The following is a 25,195-nucleotide window of genomic DNA, read 5'->3' on the forward strand; positions in this document are numbered from 1 at the left end:
CAGTGTGTGTACAGACAGTCCAGTGTGTACATTCTGTTTAGCTTGTACATTCTGTCCAGTGAGTTCAGACTGTCAAGTGTGTACATTGTTTCCAGTATGTACAAAGTGTCCAGTGTATACGAATGTCCAGTGGCAACATTCTCTCCAGTGTGTACTTTGTGTCCAGTGTGTACATTCTGTACAGTGTGTGTACAGACTGTCCAGTGTGTATATTCTGTTTACTATGTACATTCTGTCTAGTGTGTACATTCTGCCCAGTGTTTGTACGGACAGTCCCGTGTGTACATTCTGTCTAGTGTGTACTTTCTGTCCAGTGTGTACATTCTGTCCAGTGTGTAGGGACTGCCCTGTGTGTACAGATTTTCCATGGTGTACAGACTGTCCAGTGTGTACATTCTGTCCTTGTGTATAGACTGTACACTGTGTACAGCCTATAGTGTGCATAGACAGTCCAATGTACATTCTGTCCAGTTTCTACAGACTGTCTAGTTGTGTAGATTGTCCAGTGTGTACATTCTGTACAGTGTATACAGACTGTGCAGTGTGTACATTCTATACAGTGTGAATATTTTTCCAGTGTGAACATTCTGACCAGTGTGAATATTCTGTCCAGTGTGTACGTTCTGTCCAGTGTGTTTACAGACTGTAAAGTGAGTACATTTTGTCCTTGTCTATAGACTGTACAGTGTGTACAGCCTGTCCTGTGTGCACAAACTGTCGTGTGTACATTCTGTCCAGTGTCTACAGACTGTCCAGTGTGTTTATAGATTGTCCAGTGTGTACATTCTGTCCAGTGTGTACAGACTGTGCAGTCTGTACATTCTATACAGTGTGAATATTTTTTCCAGTGTGAACATTCTGACCAGAGTGTTTACAGACTGTACAGTGAGTACATTCTCTCCTTGTGTATAGACTATACAGTGTATACACAGTGTCCAGTGTGTACATTCTGTCCAATGTGTACCTTCTGTCCACAGTACATTCTGTCTAGTGTGTGTACAGACTGTCCAATATGTACAGACTGTCCAGTGCACATTCTGTCCAGTGTGTCCACACTGTCCACTGTGTGTACCGACTTTACAGTGTACTTTCTGTCCAGTGTGTGCAGACTGTTCAGTGTATACATTCTTTCCAGTGTGCACATTCTGTCCAGTGTATACCTTCTGTCCAGTGTGTACAGACTGACAAGTGTGTACATTCTCTCCACTGTGTATACTGTGTCCCATGTGTACAGAGTGGCCAGTGTGTAGAGACTGCCCAGTGTGTACATTCAGTCCAGTGTGTACGAAGTGTCCATTGTGTACATTCTGGCCAGTGTACATTCTGTAAAGTGTGTACGTTGTGTATAGAGTCTGTACAGACTGTCCAGTTTGTACATTCAGTCCAGTGTGTACAGAGTGTCCAGTGTGTCCATTCTGTTTAGTGAGTACTGATTGTCCAGTGTGTATAATGTGTCCAGTGTGTACCTACTTTTCACTGTGTACATTCTGTACATTGTGTGTACCAACTGTTCAGTGAATACATTCTGCCCTTTTAAAGACTGTACAGTGTGTACAGCGTGTACAGTGTGTACAGACTGTCCAGTGTGTACATTCAGTCCAGTGTGAACAAAGTGTCCAGTGTGTACATTCTGTTTAGTGTGTACAGACTGTCCAGTGTGTACATTCTGTTCAGTGTGAACATTTTGCTCAGTGTGTACATTCTGTCCAGTGTGTACATTCTATTCAGTGTATACAGACTCTCCAAGATGTGTACAGACTGTCCAGTGAGTACAGATAGTCCAGTGTGGACATTCTGTCCAGTGTGTACATTTTGCCCAGTGTGTACATTCTGTCCAGTGTGTACATTCTATTCAGTGTATACAGACTGTACAAGGTGTGTACAGACTTTCCAGTGAGTACAGACAGTCCAGTGTGTACATTCTGTCCATTATGTACATTCTGTCCTCTGTGTGTACAGAGTGTCCAGTGTGTACAGACTGTCCAGTGTACATTCTGTCCAGTGTGTGTACGACTGTCCAGTGTGTACATTTTGTCCAGTGTGTAGAGAATTTCCATAGTGTACATTCTGTCCACTGTGTATATTGTGTCCAGTGTGTACATTATGTCCAGGCTGTGTACAGACTATCATGTGTGTACATTTTGTTTAATGTGTACGTTCTGTCCAGTGTGTTCAGACTGTCCATTGTCCATTATGTCCAGTCTGTTCAGCGTGTCCACTGTATATGACTGTCCAGTGTGTACATTCTTTCCAGAGTGTACATTTTTTTCATCATGTACAGAGTGTCCAGTGTGTATATTCTGTCCAGTGTGTACATTCTGTCCAGTGTGTACATTCTGTCCAGTGTGTACATTCTGTCCATTGTGTATATTGTGTCCAGTGTGTACAAACTGTTCAGTGGGTACATTCTCTCCAGTGTGTACATTCGGTCTGGTGTGTACAGACTACCCAGTGTGTACATATGTCCAGTGTGTACAGACTGTGCAGTGTGTACATTTTGTCCAGTGTGTTTATTCGTTCCAGTGTTGACAGACTGTCCAGTGTGAACATTCTGTCCAGTGTGTATAATCTATCAAGAGTGTACATTGTGTCCAGTGTGTACAGACTGTCCAGTGTGGACAGAGTGTCCAGTGTGGACAGACTGTCCAATGTGTACATTATGTCCCGTGTGTACATGTTCACAGTGTGTACATTTTGTCCAGTGTATACATTCTGTCCAGTGTGTATACTGTGTCCAGGGTATGCAGAGTGTCTAGTGTGTACAGACTGTCCAGTGTGAACATTCTGTCCAGTGTGTACATTCTGTCCAGTGTATACATTCGGTTCAGTGTGTACAGATTTTCCAGTGTGCACATTATGTCCAGTGTGTAGACTCTGTCCAGTGTGTACAGACTCTGGAGTGTATACATTTTGTCCAGTGTATACATTCGGTCCAGTGTGTACAGACTGACCACTGTGTACATTCTGTCCAATGTGTACATTCTCTGCAGTGTGTCCAGACTGTCCAGTATGGACCTTCTGTCCAGTGTGTACGGATTATCCAGTGTTTTCATTTTGTGTAGTGTGTACAGATTGTGCAGTGTGTACATTCTGTCCAGTGTGTACATTTCATCAAGTGTGAACTTTCTGTACAGTGTGTGTACAGACTGACCAGTGTGTACATTCTGTCCAGTGTATACATTCTCTGCATTGTGTCCAGACTGTCCAGTGTGGACCTTCTTTCCAGGGTGTACAGATTTCCAGTGTGTACATTCTCTCCAGTGTGTGTACAGACTGTCCAGTCAGTACATTCTTTCCTTGTCTATAGACTCTACAGTGTGTTCAGACTCTCCTGTGTGTATACTGTTTTTAGTGTACCTTCTGTCCAGTGTGTACAGACTCTCCAATGTGTGTACAGACGTTCCAGTGAGTACAGACTCTCCAGGGTGTACATTCTGTCCAGTGTGTATTGTGTCCAGTATGTCCATTCTGTCCAGGGTGTATATTATTTACAGTGTGTGTACAGGCAGTCCAGTGAATACATTCTGTCCAGTGTGTACAGACTGTCGAGTGTGTGCAAAGTGTCCAGTGTGTACATTCTGTCCAGTGTGTACATTCTGTTCAGTGTGTACATTCTGTCCAGTGTGTGTACAGATTGTCCAGTGTGTACACTGTCCAGTGTACATTCTGTACAATGTGTACAGACTTTCCAGTGTGTGTACATACTTTCCTGTTTGTATATTCAGTCCAGTGTGTACAGACTGTCCAGTTTGTACAGAGTCTACTGTGTGTACAGACTATCCATTGTGTACATTCTGTTCTGTGTGTACAGACTGTACATTATGTACAGTCTGTCCAGTGTGTAGAGACTGTCCAGTGTTTACATTCTGTCGACTGTATACAGACTGTCCATTGTGTATGGGTGTCCAGTGTATAAACACTGTCCAGTTTGTACAGTCTCGCCAGTGTGTACAGTCTCTTCAGTGTGTATATTATGAAAAGTGTGTACAAACTCGCCAGTGTGTACAAACTGCCCAATGTCTACTTTCTATCCAGTGTGTACAGACTGTCCAGTGTGTACCTTCTGTCCTGTGTGTACATTCAGTCCAGTGTGTACATTTGGTCAAGTGTGTACACACTGTCCAATGTGTACATTCTGTCCAGTGTGTACCTTCTGTCCAGTGTGTACATTCTGTCTAGTGTGTGTACAGATTGTCCAGTGTGTACACTGTCCAGTGTACATTCTGTTCAGTGTGTACAGACTTTCCAGTGTGTGCACATACTTTCCAGTTTGTTTTTTCTGTCCAGTGTGTACAGACTGTCCAGTTTGTACAGAGTCTCCTGTGTGTACAGACTGTCCAGTGTGTACATTCTGTCCAGTGTGTACAGACTGTCCAGAATGTAGTCTGTCCAGTGTGTAGAGCCTGTCCAGTGTGTACAGAATGTCCAGTGTGTATGAGTGTCCAGTGTATAAAGACTGTCCTGTTAGTACACTCTCACCAGTATGTACAGACTCTTCAGTGTGAACATTATGTTCATTGTGTACTAACTTGCCAGTGTGTACAAACTGCCTAGTGTCTACATTCTGTCCAGTGTGTACAGATTGTGCAGTGTGTACATTCTGTCCAGTGTGTACATTTGTTCAAGTGTGTACACACTATCCAGTGTGTACATTCTGTCCAGTGTGTACATTCTGTCCAGTGTGTACATTTTGTCAAGTATGTACAGAGTGTCCAGTGTAAACGAATGTCCAATGTGTACATTCTGTCCAGATTGCATATGCTGTCCAGTGTGTACAGACTGTCCAGTGTGTACATTCTGTCCAGTGCGTACAGAGTGGCCAGTGCTGACAGACTGTCCCTTGTGTACACTGTGTCCAGTGTGTATATCCTCTCCAGTGTGTACATTGTGTCCAATGTGTAGAGACTGTTCCGGGTATACATTCTTTCCAGTGTGTACAGACTGTCCAGTGTGTACATTCTGTCTAGTGTGTACAAACTGTGCATTGTGTATATTCTTTCCAGTGTGTACATTAGGACCATTGTGTACAGACTGTCCAGTGTGTACATTAGAAGAGTGTGTACATTCTGCCCAGTGTGTACACTGTGTTCAGTGTGTATAGAGTGTCCAGTGTGTATAGACTGTCCAGTGTGTACATTCTGTCCAGTGTTTACATTCTGTCCAATGTGTACATTGTGTCTAGTGAGTACAGAGTGTCCAGTCTGTGTGTAGACTATCCATTTTGTACAGACTGTCCAGTGTGTGCATTCTGTCCAGTGTGTACATTCTGTCCAGTGTGTGTACAGACTGTCCTGTGTGTATGTTTTGTTTCGTGTGTACATTCTGTCCAGTGTGTTCAGACTGTCCAGTGTGTACAGAGTGTCCAGTGTGTACATTCTGTGCAGTGTGTACATTTTGTCCAGTGTGTGTACTGACTGTACAGTGAGTACATTCTGTCCTTGTGTATAGACTGTACACTGTGCACACACTGTCCTGTGTGCACAGACTGTCCAGTGTACATTCTGTCCAGTGTCTACAGACTGTCCAGTGCGTTTATAGATTTTCCAGTGTGTACTTTCTGTCCAGTGTGTCCAGACTGTGCAGTGTGTACATTCTATACAGTGTGAATATTTTTTCCAGTGTGAACATTCTGACCAGTGTGAATATGCTGTGCAGTGTGCACATTCTCTCCAGTGTTTACAGACTAGAGTGAGTATATTCGGTCCTTGTGTATAGACTGTACAGTGTGTACACAGTGTCCAGTGTATACATTCTGTCCAGTGTGTACATTCTGTCCACTGTACATTCTGTCTAGTGTGTGTACAGACCGTCCAGCATGCAAAGACTGTCCAGTGTACATTCTGCCCAGTGTGTCCAGACTGTCCAGTGTGTGTACAGACTTTACAGTTTAAATTCTCTCCATTGTGTACAGACTGTTCAGTGTGTACATTATTTCCAGTGTGTACATTCTGTCCAGTGTGAATATTCAGTCCAGTGTGTACAAAGTGTCCAGTGTGTACATTCTTTTTAGTGTGTACAGACTGTCCAGTGTGTACATTATGTCCCGTGTTTAAGTTGTGCACTGTGTTTACATTCTGTCCAGTGTGTACATTCTTTCCAGTGTGTATACTGTGTTCAGGGTGTAGAGTGTCCTGTGTGTACAGACTGTCCAGTGTGAATATTGTGTCCAGTGTGTACATTCTGTCAAATGTGTACATTCGGTTCAGTGTGTACAGATTATTTCAGTGTACACATTCTGTCCAGTGTGTACATTCTGTCCAGTGTGTACATTCATTCAAGTGTGTAGAGACTGACCATTGTGTACATTCTGTCCAGTGTGTACATTCTCTGCAGTGTGTCCAGACTGTCCAGTTTGGACCTTCTGTCCAGTGTGTACTTTCTGTCCAGTGTGTGCAGAGTGTCCAGTGTGTACAGACTGTCCAGTGTGTACATTGTGTTCAGTATGAACATTGTGTCTAGTGTGTACAGCCTGTCCAGTGTGTAAAATCTGTCCAGTGTATTCATTTGGTCCAGTGTGTACAGAGAGTTTAGTGTGTACATACTGTCCACTGTGTACAAACTGTGCAGTGTCTACATTCTCTCCAGAGTGTACTTTCCGTCCAGTGTGTACAGAGTGTTCAGTGTGTACATTATTTCCAGTGTGTACATTCTGTTCAGTGTGTACATTGTGTCCAGTGTGTACAAACTATCCAGTTATACATTCTGTCCAGTGCGTTCATTCTCTCTTTTGTGTACATTCTGTCCAGTGTGTACATACTTTCCACTGTGTACAAACTGTGCAGTGTCTACATTCTCTCCAGTGTGTACATTCGGTCCAGTGTGGACAGACTATCCAGTGTCTACATTCTGTCTAGTATGTACAATCTGTCCAGAGTCTTCAGAGTGTCCAGTGTATACGACTGTCCAGTATGCACATTCTGTCTTTTGTGTACATTCTGTCCAGTGTGTACAGAGTTTCCAGTGTATACAACTGTCCAGTGTATGCATTGTGACCAGTGTGTACAGACTGTTGAGTGTGTACAGAGTGTCCAGTGTGTACATTCTATTTAGTGTGTACATTTTGTCCTGTGTCTACAGACTGTCCATTGTGTACAGTGTCCAGTTTGTACAGACTGTCCAATGTGTCGAGACTGTCCAGTGTGCACATTTTGTCCAGTGTGTACAGACTGTACAGTGTGTGTACAGACTGTCCTGTGTGTACTTTCTGTCCAGTGTGTACAGACTGTCCAGTGTGTACATTTTTTCCTCTGTGTGTACATTCTGTCCAGTGTGTACATTCTGTCCAGTGTGAGTATGGACTGTCCAGTGTGTACATTCTGTCCAGTGTGTACACTGTGTCCAATGTGTACATTGTGTCCAGTGTGTATAGACTGTCCAGTATGTACATTCTGTCCGTTGTGTACATTGTGTCCAGTGTATACAGACTTTACAGTGTGTACATACTGTCCAGTGTTTACAGACTGTGCAGTGTGTACATTCTCTCCAGTGTGCACATTCCGTCCAGTGTGGACAGACTGTCCAGTGTGTACAATGTGTCCAGTGTGTACATTGTGTCCAGTGTGTACAGAGTGTCCAGTGTATGTGAATGTCCAGTGTGTACATTCTGTCCAGTATGTAGAGACTGTACAGTGGGTACATTCTGTCTAGAGTGTACAGATTGTCCAGTGTATATATTCTGTCCTTTGTGTACATTCTGTCCAGTGTGGTTACAGACTGTCCAGTGTGTACAGACTGTCCAGTGGGTATATTTTTTCCAGTGTGTACATTTTGTCCAGTGTGTGTACTGACTGTCGAGTGTGTACTTTCTGTACAGTGTGTACAGACTGACCAGTGTGTCCATTCTGTCCAGTGGTTACATTCTGTGGAGTGTGTACAGACTGTCCAGTGTGGACCTTCTGTGCAGTGTGTACAGATTGTCCCGCGTGTACAGGGTGTCCATGTGTACAGACTGTCCAGTGTGTACAGTCTTTCCAGTGTTTACAGACTCTCCAGTGTGTACAGTCTTTCCAGTGTGTACAGACTGTCCAGTGTGTACATTCTGTCCAGTGTGTACAGAGTGGCCAGTGTTTACAGACTGTCCAGTGTGTACCATCTGTCCAGTGTGAACTTTCTGTCCAGTGCGCATACAGACTGTCTAGTGTGCACATTCTGTCCAGTGTGTACATTCTGTCATGTGTGTATATTCTGTGCAGTGTGTACAGACTGTTCAGTGTGGACATTCTGTCCTGTGTGTACAGATTGTCCAATGTGTACAGAGTGTCCAGTGTGTACATACTGTCCTGTGTATACATTCTGTCCATTGTGTACATTCTGTCCCATGTGTACACAGTTGCCAGTGTGTACATTGTGTCCAGTGTGTACATTCTGTCCCGTGTGTACATTCGTTCAGTGTGTACAGATTTTCCAGTGTGCACATTCTCTCCGTTGTGTACAATCTCTCCATTGTGTACATTCGGTTTAGTGTGTACAAATATTCCAGTGTGTACATTCTGTCCAGTGTGTACATTCTATCCAGTGTTTTAATTCAGTCCAGTGTGTACAGACTGTCCAGTGTGTACATACTCTCCAGTGTGTACAAACTGTGCAGTGTCTACATTCTCTCCAGAGTGTGCATTCAATCCAGTGTGTACATTCTGTCCAGTGTGTACATTTGGTCCAGTGTGTACACACTGTCCAGTGTATACATACTGTCCAGTGTGTACAGACTGTGCAGTGTGTACATTCTGTCCAGTGTGTACATTCGGTCCAATGTGGACAGACTGTCCAGTGTGTACATTCTCTCCAGTGTGTACATTCTCTCCAGTGTGTACATTGTGTCCTGTGATAGAGGGAACCATTATGATGTTATGGAGAAACTTGGTTCTAGGGAAATTCACAGTAATCCACAAGGATTACAACAGATAAAACTCCTATCTATAGTGGAGACGGTTCCTAAACCAGACTTCTCATGTAGTAAGATTGATGACTGCCCTAATTGTCATCATAGAACCTTCATCCAGTAACTGATGGAAGCAGATGCAGAGATCCACAGCCAAACACTGGGCCAAGCTCCTGGAATCCAGCAGGAGAAAGGGAGGAGGGATCATATGAGCATTGTGGGGTCAAGAACATGACGGGGTAACACACAGAGACAGCTTACCTGAGCTAGTGGAAGCTCATGGACTCTGGATCAACAGCTGGGGAGCCTACATGGTACCGTGTAGTGGTATGGAGTGGTGGAAAGGCGGGCTGCGTTCCCACTCAGATCCCGGCTAGCTTACGCCAAAATAATTACACAGAAACTGTATTCTTTTAAACACTGCTTGGTCCATTATCTGTTACCTCTTATTAGCTAACTCTTACATATTGATCTAACCCATTTCTAATAATCTGTGTAGCACCACGAGGTGGTGGCTTACCAGGAGGATTCTAACCTGCAGCTGTCTCGGAGAGGAGAGTCATGGTGACTGCCTCATTGCCTTCTTCCTCCCAGCATTCTGTTCTGTCTACTCCACCTATCTAAGCTGCTGTCCTATCAAAAGCCAAGGCAGTTTCTTTATTAACCAATGAAAGTAACACATAGAGAGTTAACCCTCCTCCATCAGTACCAAACTAGGTCCTCTGAATGCAGATGACAGTTATATGGCTGGGTTTCTTTGTGGGACCACTGGCAGTAGGACCAGGATTTATCCCTGGTGCATGAACTGGCTTTTTGGAGTCCATTCCCTATGGTGGGATACCTTGCTCAGACAGGACAGAAGGGCTTCTTCCTGCCTTACCTGGATATGCTAGGCTTTGTAGAGCCCCCATGGGAGACCTTACCTTTTCTGAGGAGTGCAGAAGGGATGGGAGGAAGGTACAGGGGCAGGAGAAGGAGAGGGAGGTAAACTGTGGTTGGTATGTAAAATGAATAAAAATGCATAGCTTAGTATAAAAATATCCTCCCCTCACCCCTCTTCTCATGGCTATCTCAAATTTGGCTCAGAGATTGTGGTCCTGTTAGCCTGCTGGCAGTAACAAATATATTTTTTAATTATAATTAGATTGAGTCTATGGTCTTTTCTCAGGGATTACAAACTCCTTAGCAGTAACTTTTTCTACTCTGCATACAGCAGAAAACATTTCATACTTACTGGCTTACATCACCTAACGCGATGATGTCCATTCTATATGCTTTCCTGGAACCAACATAAAGGTCATGATTTTATTTATGTAATTATGCATGTAATTATGATCCTCAGTCTGCCCTTGAACTCACTATGTAGTCATGTGTAACACCCAATTCTGTGTTATCCTCTCGGTACCATTCGCGCGCAACTGTACCTTACGTGAGTTTGGGCAAAGGCCTGGAGATTGAAAGAAACACACAAGAGACCATGGTCATTTGAAAAGAGATCAGCCGAATGTCATTTTATTTAGCTTTTTGCCAAACTAATATACCTAGGCTGCTGCAAAAGGATTATCTCCCAGGTAGGGGGGAATCTGGCTGGTGCATAGGAATTTCCTCCCAGGCAGGGGGATCTGGCTGCTGCATAGGATTTCGTCCTGGGCAGGTGGGAAATTACCATACCAAAGGTGAAACAATGCCCTACAGCTAAATCACCAGGCTAGGGCAGAGGGAGCACAGAACTAGCAGGAATGCTATGGCTGGCTGACCAGAACTGTCCTCGAGATGCACCCCAGGGAGCAAGGGTAGCAAGGGTAGCAAGGCCCTACAGTCATGGATGACTTTGAGCTTCTGATCTTCCTGCATCCATCTTCCACATACTGGGATTACAAGCATGGCCCACTCTCTTAGCCAGTGTTCTATTGCTGTGAAGAGACACCATGACAATAACAACTCTTACAAAGGAAAGCACTTAGTTTAGGCTTGCTTACAGTATCAATGTTTTAGTCCATTGCCATTATGTCAGGAAGCACGGTGGCATCCAGGCAGATATGCTGCTGGAGAAGGAGCTCAGAGTTCTACATCTGGATCCACAGGCAGCAGGAAGAGAGAGTCACTGGGCCTGGCTTCGGCTTCAGAAAACCTCAAAGCCCACTCCCAGTGACACACTTCTTCCAACAAGATCTTACCTCCTATCCTTTCAAATAATGTCACTTCCTGGTAACCAATCATCCAAATACATAAGCCTATGGGGGCAATTCTCATTCAAACCATCACAGCCACCATGCTGTGGTTCCGTGCATCCTGGACCAGTTCTCTTCCAGCTGTGCTGCGTTCCTAGCCTCCAGTTAGAGACTCTGACTTTTATTTAGAATGCCTAGTTATGTTTGAGCATTTTGTCATGTGTGTATTAACTGTGTATGTGTTTGGATTTGGAGAGCTGTCTGTCCATATCCCCAAATAATAGCAATTACTACTACTACTACTACTACTACTACTAATTTTGGTTTTTCAAGACAGGGTTTCTCTCTGTAGCCCTGGCTGTCCTGGAACTCACTCTGTAGATCAGGTTGGCCTTGAACTCAGACATTTGCCAGTCTTTGTCTCCCAAGTGTTGGGATTAAAGGAGTGTGCCACCGCAGCCCAGCTCCCTGAACTATTTTCAAATGCAATTATTATTCCTTTATTGTGAGGCCACTGCTTTAAAAAGGAAACAAGGCAGTCTCTTCCTACTTGTTTACAGTCTTCTTTAGGGTAGGGTTGCATGTGATGCAGGCTGACCTTGAACAGTTTTGTAGGTGAGGATGAGTCTGAACTCCTGATCATTCTATTCCCAACTCTCAAATGCTAAAATGACAGGCACGAGACACAACACCACCCAGTTTCTGCAGTACTCAGGATGAAACCCGGGGTTCTATGTTTCCATGAAGGATCTCGCACAGTGGGGACCATCCTGCATCACATTTTCCTCACATCCAATCACTAGTGTCCCTTGGGTTGCAGGTGCAAGGGGGTTCATATGACTACAGAGGCAGAGACAGGAGTGTCAGGACAGGAGGCCAGCATGTCAATGGCCTCCACCACCTGGAGAGAAAAGAGGTAAAAACCAGTTCCTAGCTCTCTCTACAGGGACAGTTACCCATGTGACATTGACTTTACCACAGGCACTCCAATCTCAGTTCCTGGTCTGCTGCACTGAAAGAGGGAACCATCTGTGTTTTAGACACCTGCTGTGTGTGACTGTGTCAGGAGCATCAGAGGCTCATGGGGCCGCATCCACTAAACAGAAAGAAGACATGATCTTCACTGTTGCAGTACCCTTTTCCATTTTAAATTGTATTTATCAGTGTGTGCTCAGTCTGTAAAGAGAAGGTTTACTAATCTTCCAGTCTAGTACACCACACATTTTTGCTCATATACATTCCCATTATCTTCTCCCATCTTCCCTGTCACTTTTTTTTCTGTCTCTGATCAACTTTCATGCTGTGTGTGTCTGTGCACATAAAGAAACCTACATTCCATGTATGAGAGAAACATAGCATTTGTGCCTTTCCGGTTCAGCTTACTCTGTTCAGCATGCCAATCTCCAGATCCACCTGTTTTCCCCAAAATTACATCATTTAGTTGTCTATCTGACTACACTTCTCATAGGGGTGCCCATACTCCCCCAACCCACATCCCTTCTTCCAACCTGGCTGACCTCTCTCCAACTAAGTCTCACCCCAGTTCCCATGGCCCCATCAGAACAATCCCTGTGAGTAGTCTTGGGCCCTATACAGGAACATCCCAGAATAGATAAAAAGCATAAAATGTGGGACTTGAGTTAATCAATGCTGTGAGAAACCTGGGCTCTCACTTCATAATAGCAAGCACGGGAGAAGCAACATTGTTGGAGGATATTCATTCGATCACTATGAACCCTGAGTTTGCTTTTGCATTAATTAAATAAAATTAACCTTGGGTCAGAAGGCTAAGTTAGCAACTAGTTGACAGAAAGTAATCACAGAACATCAGATGGCATGTGGAAGAGACAGACAGAGAGAGAAAGAGAGAAAGAGAGACAGAGAGAGAGAGAGAGAGAGAGAGAGAGAGAGAGAGAGAGAGAGAGAGACTCACCAGAAATAGTAGCAAGGGGTTTTGAGTGGCGCACGTTTATCTTTGTTTTTGCTTTCCTGAGCATAAGAACAGGCCCTTTGGAAGATACTAGCAATGACAGAAGGTTAACTAGATGCCACTCAACCTCTTTGAGCTAGCAGGGTATTACCCCAGCCTTTTAGTCTCGAGTTTTATTAATAGAAAGAACGGTAGAGATTTAGTTAAAGCTACCTTTAGTGGCAGCAGCAGAGGCAGCTCCTGTGGGAACAGAATCCCGCTAGACTGCAGCCCAAGCAGCAATTGCTGGCTGAAATAGCAGTAGATTGAGGTGCAACCACTGTGCCTGTGGGTAAAACACAGCATGGTGAAGCCAGGTCGTTCACGACCATCCTGTTTATTTGAAAGCTTATTGGGCACATGACCTTGTCACATCTGCAGGTGACAGGCAAGCATGGCTGTTAGTAACTCTCTGCTCTATTCTTTTAGTTTGGGTTGGGGTGGGTAGACTACCACACTATAGCAGGGGACCAATCTTTTTGTTCACCTGTAGCTAGACTTAAACTGGCTCAAGGCATTTTCATTTTGAAATGAACCCATCACTTTTTTTAAAACAACAACAACAAAAAAACCTCCTACAAATACCACTGGAGAACAAATGGCAGGTTTGGACCACGGATTAGTAAAACTTGAATATGACCTACCCGTACCCCAAGAACAGGATAAGCTAAAATACATAAATGGAATTGGTTCAAAATGCAAGACTGCTCAGCTAAGCAAGTGAATGCCCCATCATACACACATGACATCTAAAATCCCTTCTCCTGACCTTCCACATGGATTAAACACACATAGGACCTGCCTGGTTCAGGCCACCATCACCTCCTCTAAGATGCAGCAGCTCCTTCTCCTTAAGTAAAGTCTGAGTATGGAGTGGTCCCTCCCCCAAACCTTGCTCTCCCTTGCCTCCCAGCAACCATGAGAAGAGCAGACCTCCTTCAACATGCATTTGCCCCGTAGTGTACTCTGTCACCATCGGCCAATAGCAATAGAGCCAAACAATAGTGCGAACTCAAACCCTAATTCATACCAACCCTTTCAGCCTTCGGGTGTTTTGTCACAGTGGTGAAAAACCTATGGACATACCCTTCTCTTTGCAGCCCTAGGATCTGTGTGGTAGTTTGTGTGGCCCCCATAATCCCATAATCCCACAATCTCATATTAGGAGGTGTGACTTTGTTGGAGTGGGTGTGGCCTTGTGGGAGGAAGTGTGTCATTGTGGGGGTAGACTTTGGGATTTCATATACTCAGGCTATCACCCGATGTCAGTCAACTTCTTGCTGCCTTCTGATCAAGATGTAGCCAGGACCACGTTTGCTATCACACCCCTACGTGCCCCATCATGAAACCTCTGAACAGTAAGCAAGCCACCCCAATTCACTGTTTTCTTTATAAGAATTGCCACGATCATGATGTCTCTTCACAGCAATAGGAACCCTAAGACAATCTGCCTTGTGTGGTTCTCATCAGGGCAGCCATAGAAGCCTATTAAGGTGAAAATGCATATATCTTTGTTCTCATCAAGGGCTTTACATTCTTGCCTCACCCTGAAGTCCTTTTGTATGGCATCCTGCCATTCTCTGCTCTGAACAACCATCTTTTTCTATGGGTGACATGATGAACCAAACGCAGGTCCCCACACAACCTGTTGAGCTAAGCAAGCTGTTTCTGCCTCTAAGCCATTGCACTGTCTTTCCCCCTGGTGCACTTCCCTCCAGGAAATGCACCAGACATCTTTAGTCCTGCAATCACCCCTGATGCCTTCAGATTAGAAGACTGACCCCAGTCACCAGGCCCTCTCCTGCATGATTTTTCTGAACTTCACCCATCATCCCCTGATTTGTCCTAATTAGTTGTGTTTACTTTTTCATTCCAGTTATGATAATGAGTTTGACAATTTCTTCCTGACAGAAATGGTGGTGCATCTCTAGCCCTTACAAAAGTGCTAGTTCCTGGAAGGAACTCAGTATTATTCACCAAGAAAGTGCACAGTTAGTGTCTGGTGTCACTCCTACACAGAGCCCTGTGTGCATCACAAGCCCTCATCACCCAAAGTGACACACAGACATAGGCAGAGGCTTCTCGTTCATTCATGGCAGCTTATGCCTGAAATAATCACTCAGAAACTTTATTATTTGCAATACTGTTTGGCCAATAGCTTGAGTGAATTGCTAGCTAGCTGTTATATCTAAAATTAATCCATTTCTATTATTTCATATTTTACTATGAGGCTCATAGACTACTGGTAAGGTTCCAGCTGTCAGCTGGTGTCTTTTTCTTCTGATAACTACATGGCATCTCACAACTCTGCCTTTTTTCTCCAGCATTCAGTTTAGTTTTCACTGCCTAGTTCTGTTCTGCCCTGCTATAGATTCAAAGCAGTTTCTTTATTCATTAACCAATAAAAGCAACACATAGCAGAAGAACCTCCCACACCATGCAGGCCGAGCCTGAGGAAGGTGGAAGGGTATTGAGGAGTGGGCCCAGCACAGGCACAGTCTCTGGTGCAGGAGGGTAGGCAGGGTGACAGGATCATCATGAAGGATGGGGGAGCTCAGGGTGAAGACACCATGAGGCCCCCAGTGCAAGCTGTCATGGTTTTCAGTCTCTATCCATGGCAAGAACACAAAGTACTCAGACCATGGAGGGAGAGGGTGACAGCTGCATCCACAAGTACATCCTGGAGCCGGTACTAGGAAGACACGAAGGTATTGTGGGGTATCCACCAGAGAAGACTGCTTGGGCATGGGTTTAAGCTAATAGAAAATCTTTATTAGCTGGCTGGCAGGTACCCTGGGTATTTGCAATCCCAGTGTAACACTGAACTTTCTCCAGTGTGAGCTTTGAAGCACAGACATACTGGTCTGGGTTGGCACACTCTGGCTAACAAGAATTAGCAGAAGCAAAATTACAGAAGCCAAAAGGCATGGACTTGGATAGACTAGGTATTTATTTTTGTTTTGGTCAGTGGTACTGACAATGCTGAATTTTACGGCCTGAGTGGTACTCCTCAAGAAATCAGCTGTGGTAAGGTCTGGGGCCCTGTCACATTCTCCAGCAGTCTTAATGAATCAGTCAAAGTGTGAACTCATACTATTTTAGTTTAAGATGCAGGGCCCCTGTGTTAATCCAATCAGAAGTAGAGACCCAGCCAGTGCTGAGAGTGGAGAGCTGCTGTGGGGGTGGGGGGCAAACCAGGAGAACAGACTTGTGTCAATTATTTGGTTTTTGTCTGTGTCTCTTCTCTTTTTGAGTCTTTTTCCTCTCTAGCCACAGTGAGATTTTTTCCTAATTATTCCTGATTAATTAGCATAGGAACAACAGGTTTCTTCCAAAGCTATTTATTGTTGCCTTTATCTTAGGAACAGTAAGCCGAAGCCCTTCCAGTGTTTTAGGACCATTTCAGTATCTAACTGTATATTACTGTAGCTTTAGTCCAGAAACAGAGCTGTTTAAAACCTCTAGATCCTGATCAACCTGTCACTTAGTTTGGAAAGCATTAGAAGGGGCACATTTAGTCAAATCATTGGTATGTGCCTACCAATTAGTCTCAGGGTTTGGTGTCCGGATGTGTTAACCCACAAGGCTGAATAGCAGGTGTCAGAATAAAGGAAATTGCCTAGGTTAAAGATTCAGGAATAGTAGATAAGTTTTAGTCTCTTGTAAGTCCCCATAATTTGGGTGGTCCCCAGTCACAGTGAGTTGTCATTCAATAAGCTGACAGGCTGGTTAGTTCCTATGTAGTATGGGAGCTGGGTATCTAAGCATAACTAGCAATCCTGGCTGATTTCTGGCTGGGAATGAATAACTCTATTCCCAGGGTCCCTTCCTATGGTATAGAGTGATCCCCCAAGTTTTCCAAAGACCAGAATCTTTTAAAAGGATTTTTCAGGTTTTTCTAACTACAGTTTTTGAATTGGAAAAACCTTTGTTCCTGGCATCTAAGGGGCCCAGCCTTAGGGCATGCATAGAATTGTAAACTCAGTATTTCTATCTCAAAAGATAATCCCCCATATCTTTGCTTTGTTTCAATACAACCAATTCAATTCAATAAAGTGGGGATCAGCGAGCAAAGGTCAAGATGAATATAGTTTGCTGGCCTATAGTCAACTAGCCAAGACATATCCTGTATCTGTCTTTCTCAGTCCTAGGTCCATACCTGAGGTCCGTGGGGGTCAGACCATAACTCTATACTCATACCCTTCATACCCATAGAACAAAGCGTAAGACTCAGGAGGAGGTAGAGAGGCAGGGAGTGAAAAGGCCTGGGGCCCAATGAAACCTTTAATGTGTCCATAGTCCAGAGACAATCCAGTTGGCATCATCATCCATGGCTTCTACTTGCTTGACCTGGGTGTGGTGAATCCGTTGTGTAATGCCGGCTACCTTAACAGCCACAAGAATAAAGAGAATCTCCTTGTAGGGTCATTTCTAAGTGGTTCCAGTGCCCCTTTGGCTACCTGCTAGAACCAGGGAGTATCAGCAGACTCCAGCAAGGAGCAACTGGTACTTGGAGGCCAGTTGGGTCTCTCAGATAACCCAGCAAATACACTCTTTGGAGGACTGGGGGTTCTGTTGTGACTTTAGAAAAAAAAATGGTTAGAAGGTTCTACCAACTGCTGGTCTCTGGGCCTGGGAAGCAGTGGAGGAGGTCTTCCAAATATAGTCTCATGGGGTAAATCCCTTCCTAATGGGGTACAGCAGGTCTGAAGCCAAGGAAAGGGGTCTATCCACCCTTCTCTGGACTCTCAAGAGAGTTTCATTATAGTTTTATTTTTTTTCTTTGTAACATCCTATTTTTTTCCTACCTTCCCAGGACTCTGAGTTCTATACGCACAATGAAGTTTTCAGTGTATTTCTAAAGCTTTAGCTATTAACAGAGAAGTTTTGGCTTTGAAAGCCAGGCCACTGTCAGGTCTCGTTGGCTAGGAGTAGGCCAAATCAGGCAACCAGTCTTTGGAGGGGCTTTTAAGCTTCTACTTACTATCTGAGAAGTTTCAGCCCAGTTGGGGAATGCATCTACCCACCCAGAGAAGATGGCTGATTTCTACAAAAACCAGCAAGTATTCTTATCTGCCCCTGGCATGATCACTGTGAAGTCAGTATTCTCAGAGCATACCAGTGTTGGTCTCTCATTCAGAACCCTTCCTGGATAAGGGTTCTCTGATTTGGATCTACTTAGGCACAAGACTGTAATCTGGCTGAGGCATCCTGAGCTAGCTATAACAACCTAGCTAGTCTGAGCAACACTGCTCTGTGAATCTCAGGCGAGTAGCCTGAGAAAGGTCAGTCCCAGAGTCCCACCAATTGTTTCTGGAAGAATGCTATTTCCCTCTGTTGTCCTCCATCAACCTTTGGGTTTGAACCATCCGTTTCTTCTTTATCAAGGAGTCCCAAGCAGCACTGGGTTGGGGTATGTCATCAAAGTATCAAGAAGGCCCCTCTGCTCTTCATGCCATTCGTTGGACAGCAAGATTTTCGTGGCCCCAGAGTGTAGGTTAAGACCTCTTTTGTAATGTCTTTTGTTTGTGGGCAAACAGATGGAAAATCTTTTGAGACATCTGGAAGGGCTAGGGCTATAGCAGACATCAGGAATGTTTCATAAGTCTCAAATGCTTTTTGGTAGGTCTCAGTTCAGGTTTGGGGCTCAATGAGTGCCCCTCTTTGTGCTGGTGTGTAGAGAGAGCCCTTGCTATTTCCATAGACTCTGGCATCCAGAAGCAGAAAAACCTAGCTGCGCTTAGTGACTCTCAAGCCTGTCTCAGTCTTTGGAGCTGGGATCTGAAGGATGGCAGCATCTTACTCTGAGACAGGCTCCCTTTGCCTGCCCTCAACTGGGACTCAAGATCGGCAGCCTCTTATGTGTGGAGCTGGGCTTTCTTAGTTGGTATTCACTAGCACAATGTCTGTAACTCTTGCGGCAGCCCCTCAGTGGCCCCCTTACAATCTATTTTCCTAGGAAATCCCTGACAGAAGGGAAGGAGGAATACATTTAGTGTCTTTAAATCCTTGGGACAACCTGGTCCAAGTATACTGCCTGCTGTAACACCCCTCTAGGTCTGTCTATGTAAAAGCAAACATGGTTGACTCACCTCTGCCAGTGGGAGGCTAATGTCTAAGACAGTGTACACTTGATTTTCTAGAAGAATCAGACTCATGAGAACCAGAGGACTCAGGTTTCATCACAGGTAGGAGAGGTGTATTCCAGGGTAACTAGAAAGGACACCAGGATGCCCATCTCTCCAAGCCAGGCAACATGGACTGCAATTTCCCTTTTCGTTTCCAGGGTCATTGGGTATTGTTTATAATCTGGAGTAGCTGAACTGGTTAGCTGAACAATTTTAGGAACTTGGTGTTGGATCAGTCCTGGGAGTTGATTTCTACCCATAACCTCAGGAATCTTTGTCTTCAATCTGAGAAATAACCCACTGTATCTTTTGACTGGAGGCAGAACTTGCAGCTAGGAGGGTAAGACACCACAATTCTGCTGGGTGTCTGTCAGTCTAACTGAGTCTCATTACAGAGAAGGTGACAGTGGCTTTTGGTTTACACTAAAGGTCTCATCCCAATCAGTTGTTTGTTGTCAAACACCTTTTGAGCTACCTCCTACAATTGGGACCTATTTATATTTTTAGCATTTTAAAACTTTTATAAGTTTTTTCTAATATCTGGAGTCAACTAGGTGACAAGAGAAATCTTTTTAGCACTTGTCTTTAATTCTTCTAAAAAGAACCTAGTGGAAATTGTTTAAAGTTTCCTTGGACAGTGTTGGTCATAAGGGAAAAATCTGTTTTGTTCAGATGCACTGTCTGGCATTGATCCCCCAGTCTAGCCCAGGGTTGGGTTTTTTACTTTTTTCAGAGAATGGTGTTTTCCAACTATACAGATCACTAATTGAAAAGAAGACATAAATCATGAAAGAGAAAGGAACAGAGCTTCCTCTTTTCCTTGGGGCTCATTCAGGGGCAACTTCCCCTTCTTTAGGGCTGCTTAGAGCAGGCACAGAGCAGAGGGAATGGTCACCTGGGAAGTATATTCTCTTTCCTTGTGTACTAAATGGCAGGTGTTTTGGATGAGAGGCCCAGCCCCCTCCATCTCCCCACAGGGACCAACACTGAGCAGGAGTCAAGCAACAAAACAAGCAAGCACTCTCAGTCCTGGAATGGGGCAGACAGGTGAGGTTGTTTTTTCAGGAGTGGGGTAGGATATTTCTCTGGGCAACCTGACAAAGACAAACGGATTTGGGTCTCCAACAAGAGGGCCACAGGTCTCAAGCCAGGGGATTCTCACACCAAAGAAAGCCACTGATCAATACAGAGAAACAACTGACAAAAACACATAGACCCTCCCCATCTGAGAGAGAGAGAGAAAGAGAGAGAGAGAGAGAGAGAGAGAGAGAGAGAGAGGACCACCAGGGGTAACCACCACAATCCAATGACGTCTCACATGGTTCCTGGACACTGAATCAGCAAGCATGTCTGATCTGTCCTGTGTCCAAACAGAAGGCCCCTTAGGCAGACTTAACTCTGCTGGTGACAGGCAGGGTGACTTTCTCATTGGTTTCATTTTGGAGTGGAGGTGTCCAACTTCTCTGAAGTGTTAGGCAGTAACTAATCCAAGAGAGTCTTGCGGACCTGGAACTCAGGTTGCGTACCCCCTAGGAGCTCTTTGGCCACCACACTCTCTCATTTCGAGGGGCAGCTCTGAGACCCCCAGTATCTCAAAGTCTAGTCTCTGGGGATCTTGGTAGAACTTCCATAAATGTTGTGGGAATACCTTCCAGAGCAGACTACTTGATTTAAACTAAGAGAAAAATCTATATTAGTTGACCAGAGACTACACTTGGTGTTCAGAATCCCAGTGCAGCATCAAGACATTCTCAGTGTGAGCCTTTAAGCCCCAAAACACTGTTCTTGGTTGACATACTTTGGTTAACAAGAACAGTTAGCTAGAAGCAGAATTGCAGAGGCTAAAAGGCAATGTTAACACCTTTAGAAACTTTCCTAGAACTATGAACTTTGATGGATTAGATCTTTGTTTTAATTTTGGTAGGTGGTGCTGACAATGTGCTGAGTTTTATGGCCTGAATGGTAGTCCCATCATGGAGTCAGGTATACTAGGTTCTGGGGCCCTGCTACAGAGGCAGGAGGTGAGAAAGAGTCAGCAGCCAGGGAAAGATAAAGTTCAGGGATGATCAAGGTTGGGTGGATAACTGGGTCAGTATGGGACATGGGGTGAGGGGTTCAGAGAGGCGACAGCAGAGATTCCCAGCTAGTTCTGGAAAGAGATGGAGCTGCTGATCCAGGAGCACCATGGGAGGAGGGTAGCGGGTCACCAGTGGCCATCCTAAGCCAGGCCATACCTGGTACATCACAGGAAAGAGTCCCGAGGGATACCAGTGCTGGGTGGCTTCCACATCACTCACCTGAGAGACTAGCCCATGGCAGTTTCCGCGTGGTCCACCTGTGTTGCTGGCCTCTCTACTTTCTTCCTCTGGGATTTTATGCTGAGTGAGGAGACCAGAGCCTTCAATGTGGGCATGAAGGGGACCAGGTACAGCAGTCACCTCCCCTGAGCCCCAGTCATGGGCTGTAAGGGTGGCTGGGAGGGAGCTAAACACCCAGATGGCAGGACCCAGCCATGGGAGACAGCCTTCTTCCTGTGAAGGCTGTTGAAATTAAGCAAAGTGACTGGGCACTGCTGTTGGGGATTTTTCTTGATTGACTCATTTAAGGTGGAAAGACCCACTCTAAATCCAGATCTTTCGAGATGGGGAGATCTACCTCCAATCTCGGCCACACCTTCTGGTGGCACTCTCTAAAAAGGACATGGAAGAAGAAAGCTCTTGCCCTTTGCCTGCTTGCTCTCACTCTGCTTGGCAAGTCCATTCCTTCATGGGTATCAGAGCCTACTTCTTTGGGATGTCAGTGTATACTGAAGACCAGCTGAGACATCCAGCCTTGTGGACTGAACAAATGTTGAACTCCTGGACTTTCTGTCAGAAGACAGGCATTGTTGAAAGAGTCAGACCAGAGACCATAACCTGTAATCCACTCTAATAAATCCAGTCTCTCTCTATATAGATAGATAGATAGATAGATAGATAGATAGATAGATAGATAGATAGATAGATAGATAGATGATAGATAGATATAGATATATAGATATAGATATATATCTTTGTGTGTGTGTGTGTGTGTGTGTGTGTGTGTGTAAGTGTACTTACAATCCATCAATTCTATTTCTCTTGAGAACTCTGACTAGTACACTCCCTCATCTGCCACATTTGACAGCTCCAGCTTGGTGAGGTCAATACCCAGGAGCTCCCTGCCTGGATTCCATCCCTTAAGACCTGCATCTTGTCTCCCAGCACTAGTAATCTAAGATTCTGTCCTGTGTCTCTGCCCTCATCGCACCTCCACTTTGCCCCAGGAGCAGCACTCACCTGAGGAAGAAGAAGCAGAACCCAAGAAGCAGGAATTTGATAGTCGCCTCCCCGATGGCCACGAGAACCACCTCTGCCAGGGGCCCTGATATCCCTGAAGAAATGTAGATGGACCTGAATTTACCTGCTAATCCCAGACTCCACTCTCTCCATAGAACTTAGATCTGATCCTCCAAATCTTTCTGTATCCCAGATCTGAGACTCATCCTGTTGCCAACAATGTATCAGAAAAAAATCACTCTCTTCTTTCATAATTAAACCTTCCATCACAGAGGCATGGTGGATGTCTATAATCCCACTACTCAGAAGGACGAAGAAATAGCACCATAGGTTCAAAGTCAGTTTAGGTTACATAGCAAGATTCCGCATCAAAAGTCAAAACCAACAATTGCAATTGAAAATATCAAGGAATTACAGAACTGAAGAGCATGTTTGTATATGGTAGTAATGGGCACACAAAAAGAACTTTTCAAAATTTTTATATTTTTTATTTGCCTGCATGTGTGTATGTGCATACATGAGTGCCTGATGCCCTCTGAAGCCAAAAGAGGCTTTCAGCCCCTCTGGAACTAGAGTTACACATAGCTTCAGGCTGCCATGTGGGTGCTGAGAACTGAAACTTGGTAGTCTACAAGAGCAGCCAGGATAAGGAAGGATGGACCCTGCTCTGAGCTAAAGAGATTCTGTTCCTGCAACCCAAGATGACTCCCCCTACCTGGACCAGCTCCTCCAGGGGCATGGGTTGTGGTGTTCTGTGTAGTATCTTGGAAAAAAAAAAAAAACAAAGTCTCAGGTTTCAGCCCTATTCCCCACAACTGTCCAGAAAGCACAGAATCTGAGCTGTATAGGAACTGTGTCTGTCTCAGTCCCCAGCCTATGACACCGTCACCATGAATCCCAGCCCTGGGTTGAACTCACAGGAGACACTGATCTGGACAGTCTTTTGAACAGTCACACCGACTCCAGGGAAGGCCACTTGGCAGATGAGGTTGGTGCCATGGTCCTGGAACCTGGGTGTGAGGGTCAGCACTGAGGAGAGGGTAGTCCTGGGGCCCAGGGATGCGAGGACAGTTGTCATCCAGGAGAAGATAGGAGGCGTCCCCCGCTCACAGGCCCAGGGCACAGAGCACGTCACATTGCTAGGAACGCCAAGCTCCAGCATTTGTGGAATGTCGATGTTGGGGGTGTGCGTGAGGGCTGGTGAGGAGAGAAAGACATGCAGGATCAGATGAGGGAGAATAGCCATTGAGAGACACAGGCTGGTGAGGAGAGAAAGACATGCAGGATCAGATGAGGGAGGATAGCCATTGAGAGACACAGGCTGGTGAGGAGAGAAAGACATGCAGGATCAGATGAGGGAGGATAGCCATTGAGAGACACAGGCTCCCACCCAACTCCTCTGTTACTCTCCTCCATCCCCAGTGACTCTCAGGCCGGGATCCTAGAGCTGCTCTGTGACACCCACGAGCTTCCTCTCTGGCCAGCGTGGAGCCAGTACTTTACCTGTCACCTGCACAGAGAGCTGATTCTTGTAGTAATTCCACTTGAAGGAGTCTTTTTCAATCCTGAAAAAGTAAGAACCGCTGTCGGTCCTCTGCACATCTCTGATGTCCAGCGAGCAATCGTTGTTCCTTGGGTCCCCGGAGAGATGGAACTGGCCCTGATTCTTCACCAGTTGATTTAGGTTGTTTGTAGCCACAGGCGAATCATGGTCTGTATTCGCCCCTGCTCTGAACCAGTAGCCAAAGACCTTGTCTGAGCTTCGGTTCCCGGAATGTTCAAAGAATGTGCAGGGCACGAGGACACACAGACCCTCCTGCACTTTCACTACGCTGGACTTCAGTTCCAGCTTATATGTCTCGTAGGTAAACATGGACACCGTAGGGAGAGGAAAGTGTTTTCCAGGTGCCCACTCGCAGACCCAGAGCAGAAACAGCAGTCGGGGCAGCGGCATCCCGACGATGTCCTTGGATGGCTGCCAGTGAGCAAATGGAGAGAGACACAGGCACAGCTTTCTAGAAACTGAGAAAGCTGCAGAAAATCAACAGATTGTGGCTCGTAGAAGAGGAACCAAAGACTGCAGGTGGCCTGAGTCTTCCTGTCTGCAGAGAACACATGAAAACCCAGCAGCCAGACAGCCAAGAGGCCAGAGAGACCCGGACAGAGAGGAACAGAGGAGAGTGATGGAGGCAGCTCTGTGAGAGGTTTTGTCGCACAAGGATGAGGAACTAAATTTAGATTCACAACATGTACGTAAAAATCTGGGCGTGACATTGCATGCCCGTAATCCCGGGGTTGGGAAGACAGAGCCAGGAGGATTCCTAGCACATGTCTGCCACTCATTCTACCCGAATTGGTCATCTGCAGATTCGGTGAGACATCCTGTCTCAAAAACGGAGTGGAGGAACTGGAGAGGTGGCTCAGCGGTTTAAAGCACTTACTACTCTTGCAGAGGACCCAGGATTAATTCCCAGCACCCATGTGTTATCTCACAGTCATGCATAACTCCAGTTCCAAGGGATTTGACATCCTCTTCTGGCCTATACACATTTACACCCAGGCAACTTATGCACTCATACACATAAGATAAAATAATAAATCTTAAAAATATTTTAATGAGGCAGAGAGTAGTTTAGGAAGACATCAACCTTGGCCCTCACACCCACACTTGTGCATGGACACCACGTGTGTGATTCACAGACATATGCACACACATGTACACAAAAAGAAAG

The 25,195-nt window shown here is 45.2% G+C and overlaps 1 protein-coding gene across 4 annotated transcripts; it reads right to left on the reverse strand.

Annotated features, from left to right (window-relative positions):
- Nucleotides 1-10,358: 10,358 nt before the first annotated feature.
- On the reverse strand, nt 10,359-24,829 carry LOC148117717 (myeloid cell surface antigen CD33-like). 4 transcript variants are annotated; one of them, XM_087902119.1, is made up of 6 exons: nt 23,967-24,828; nt 23,382-23,660; nt 23,179-23,226; nt 22,464-22,557; nt 21,444-21,524; nt 10,359-10,791 (listed from the first exon to the last, which is right to left on the reverse strand). In XM_087902119.1, exons 1-5 carry the CDS (start codon nt 24,415-24,417, stop codon nt 21,452-21,454), a joined length of 945 nt encoding a protein of 314 aa, XP_087758245.1. In that variant the 5' UTR covers nt 24,418-24,828; the 3' UTR covers nt 10,359-10,791; nt 21,444-21,451. The 4 variants fall into 4 exon arrangements, with proteins under 4 accessions (XP_087758245.1, XP_087758244.1, XP_087758243.1 ...); XM_087902118.1 differs by lacking the exon at nt 10,359-10,791 and adding an exon at nt 15,769-17,400; XM_087902117.1 differs by lacking the exon at nt 10,359-10,791 and adding an exon at nt 15,769-17,404 and having other exon boundaries at nt 23,967-24,824.
- Nucleotides 24,830-25,195: the final 366 nt, after the last annotated feature.

The sequence above is a fragment of the Myodes glareolus genome, chromosome 26 (assembly GCF_982192425.1).
Source record: "Myodes glareolus chromosome 26, mMyoGla1.1, whole genome shotgun sequence".
Taxonomy (NCBI): domain Eukaryota; kingdom Metazoa; phylum Chordata; class Mammalia; order Rodentia; family Cricetidae; genus Myodes; species Myodes glareolus.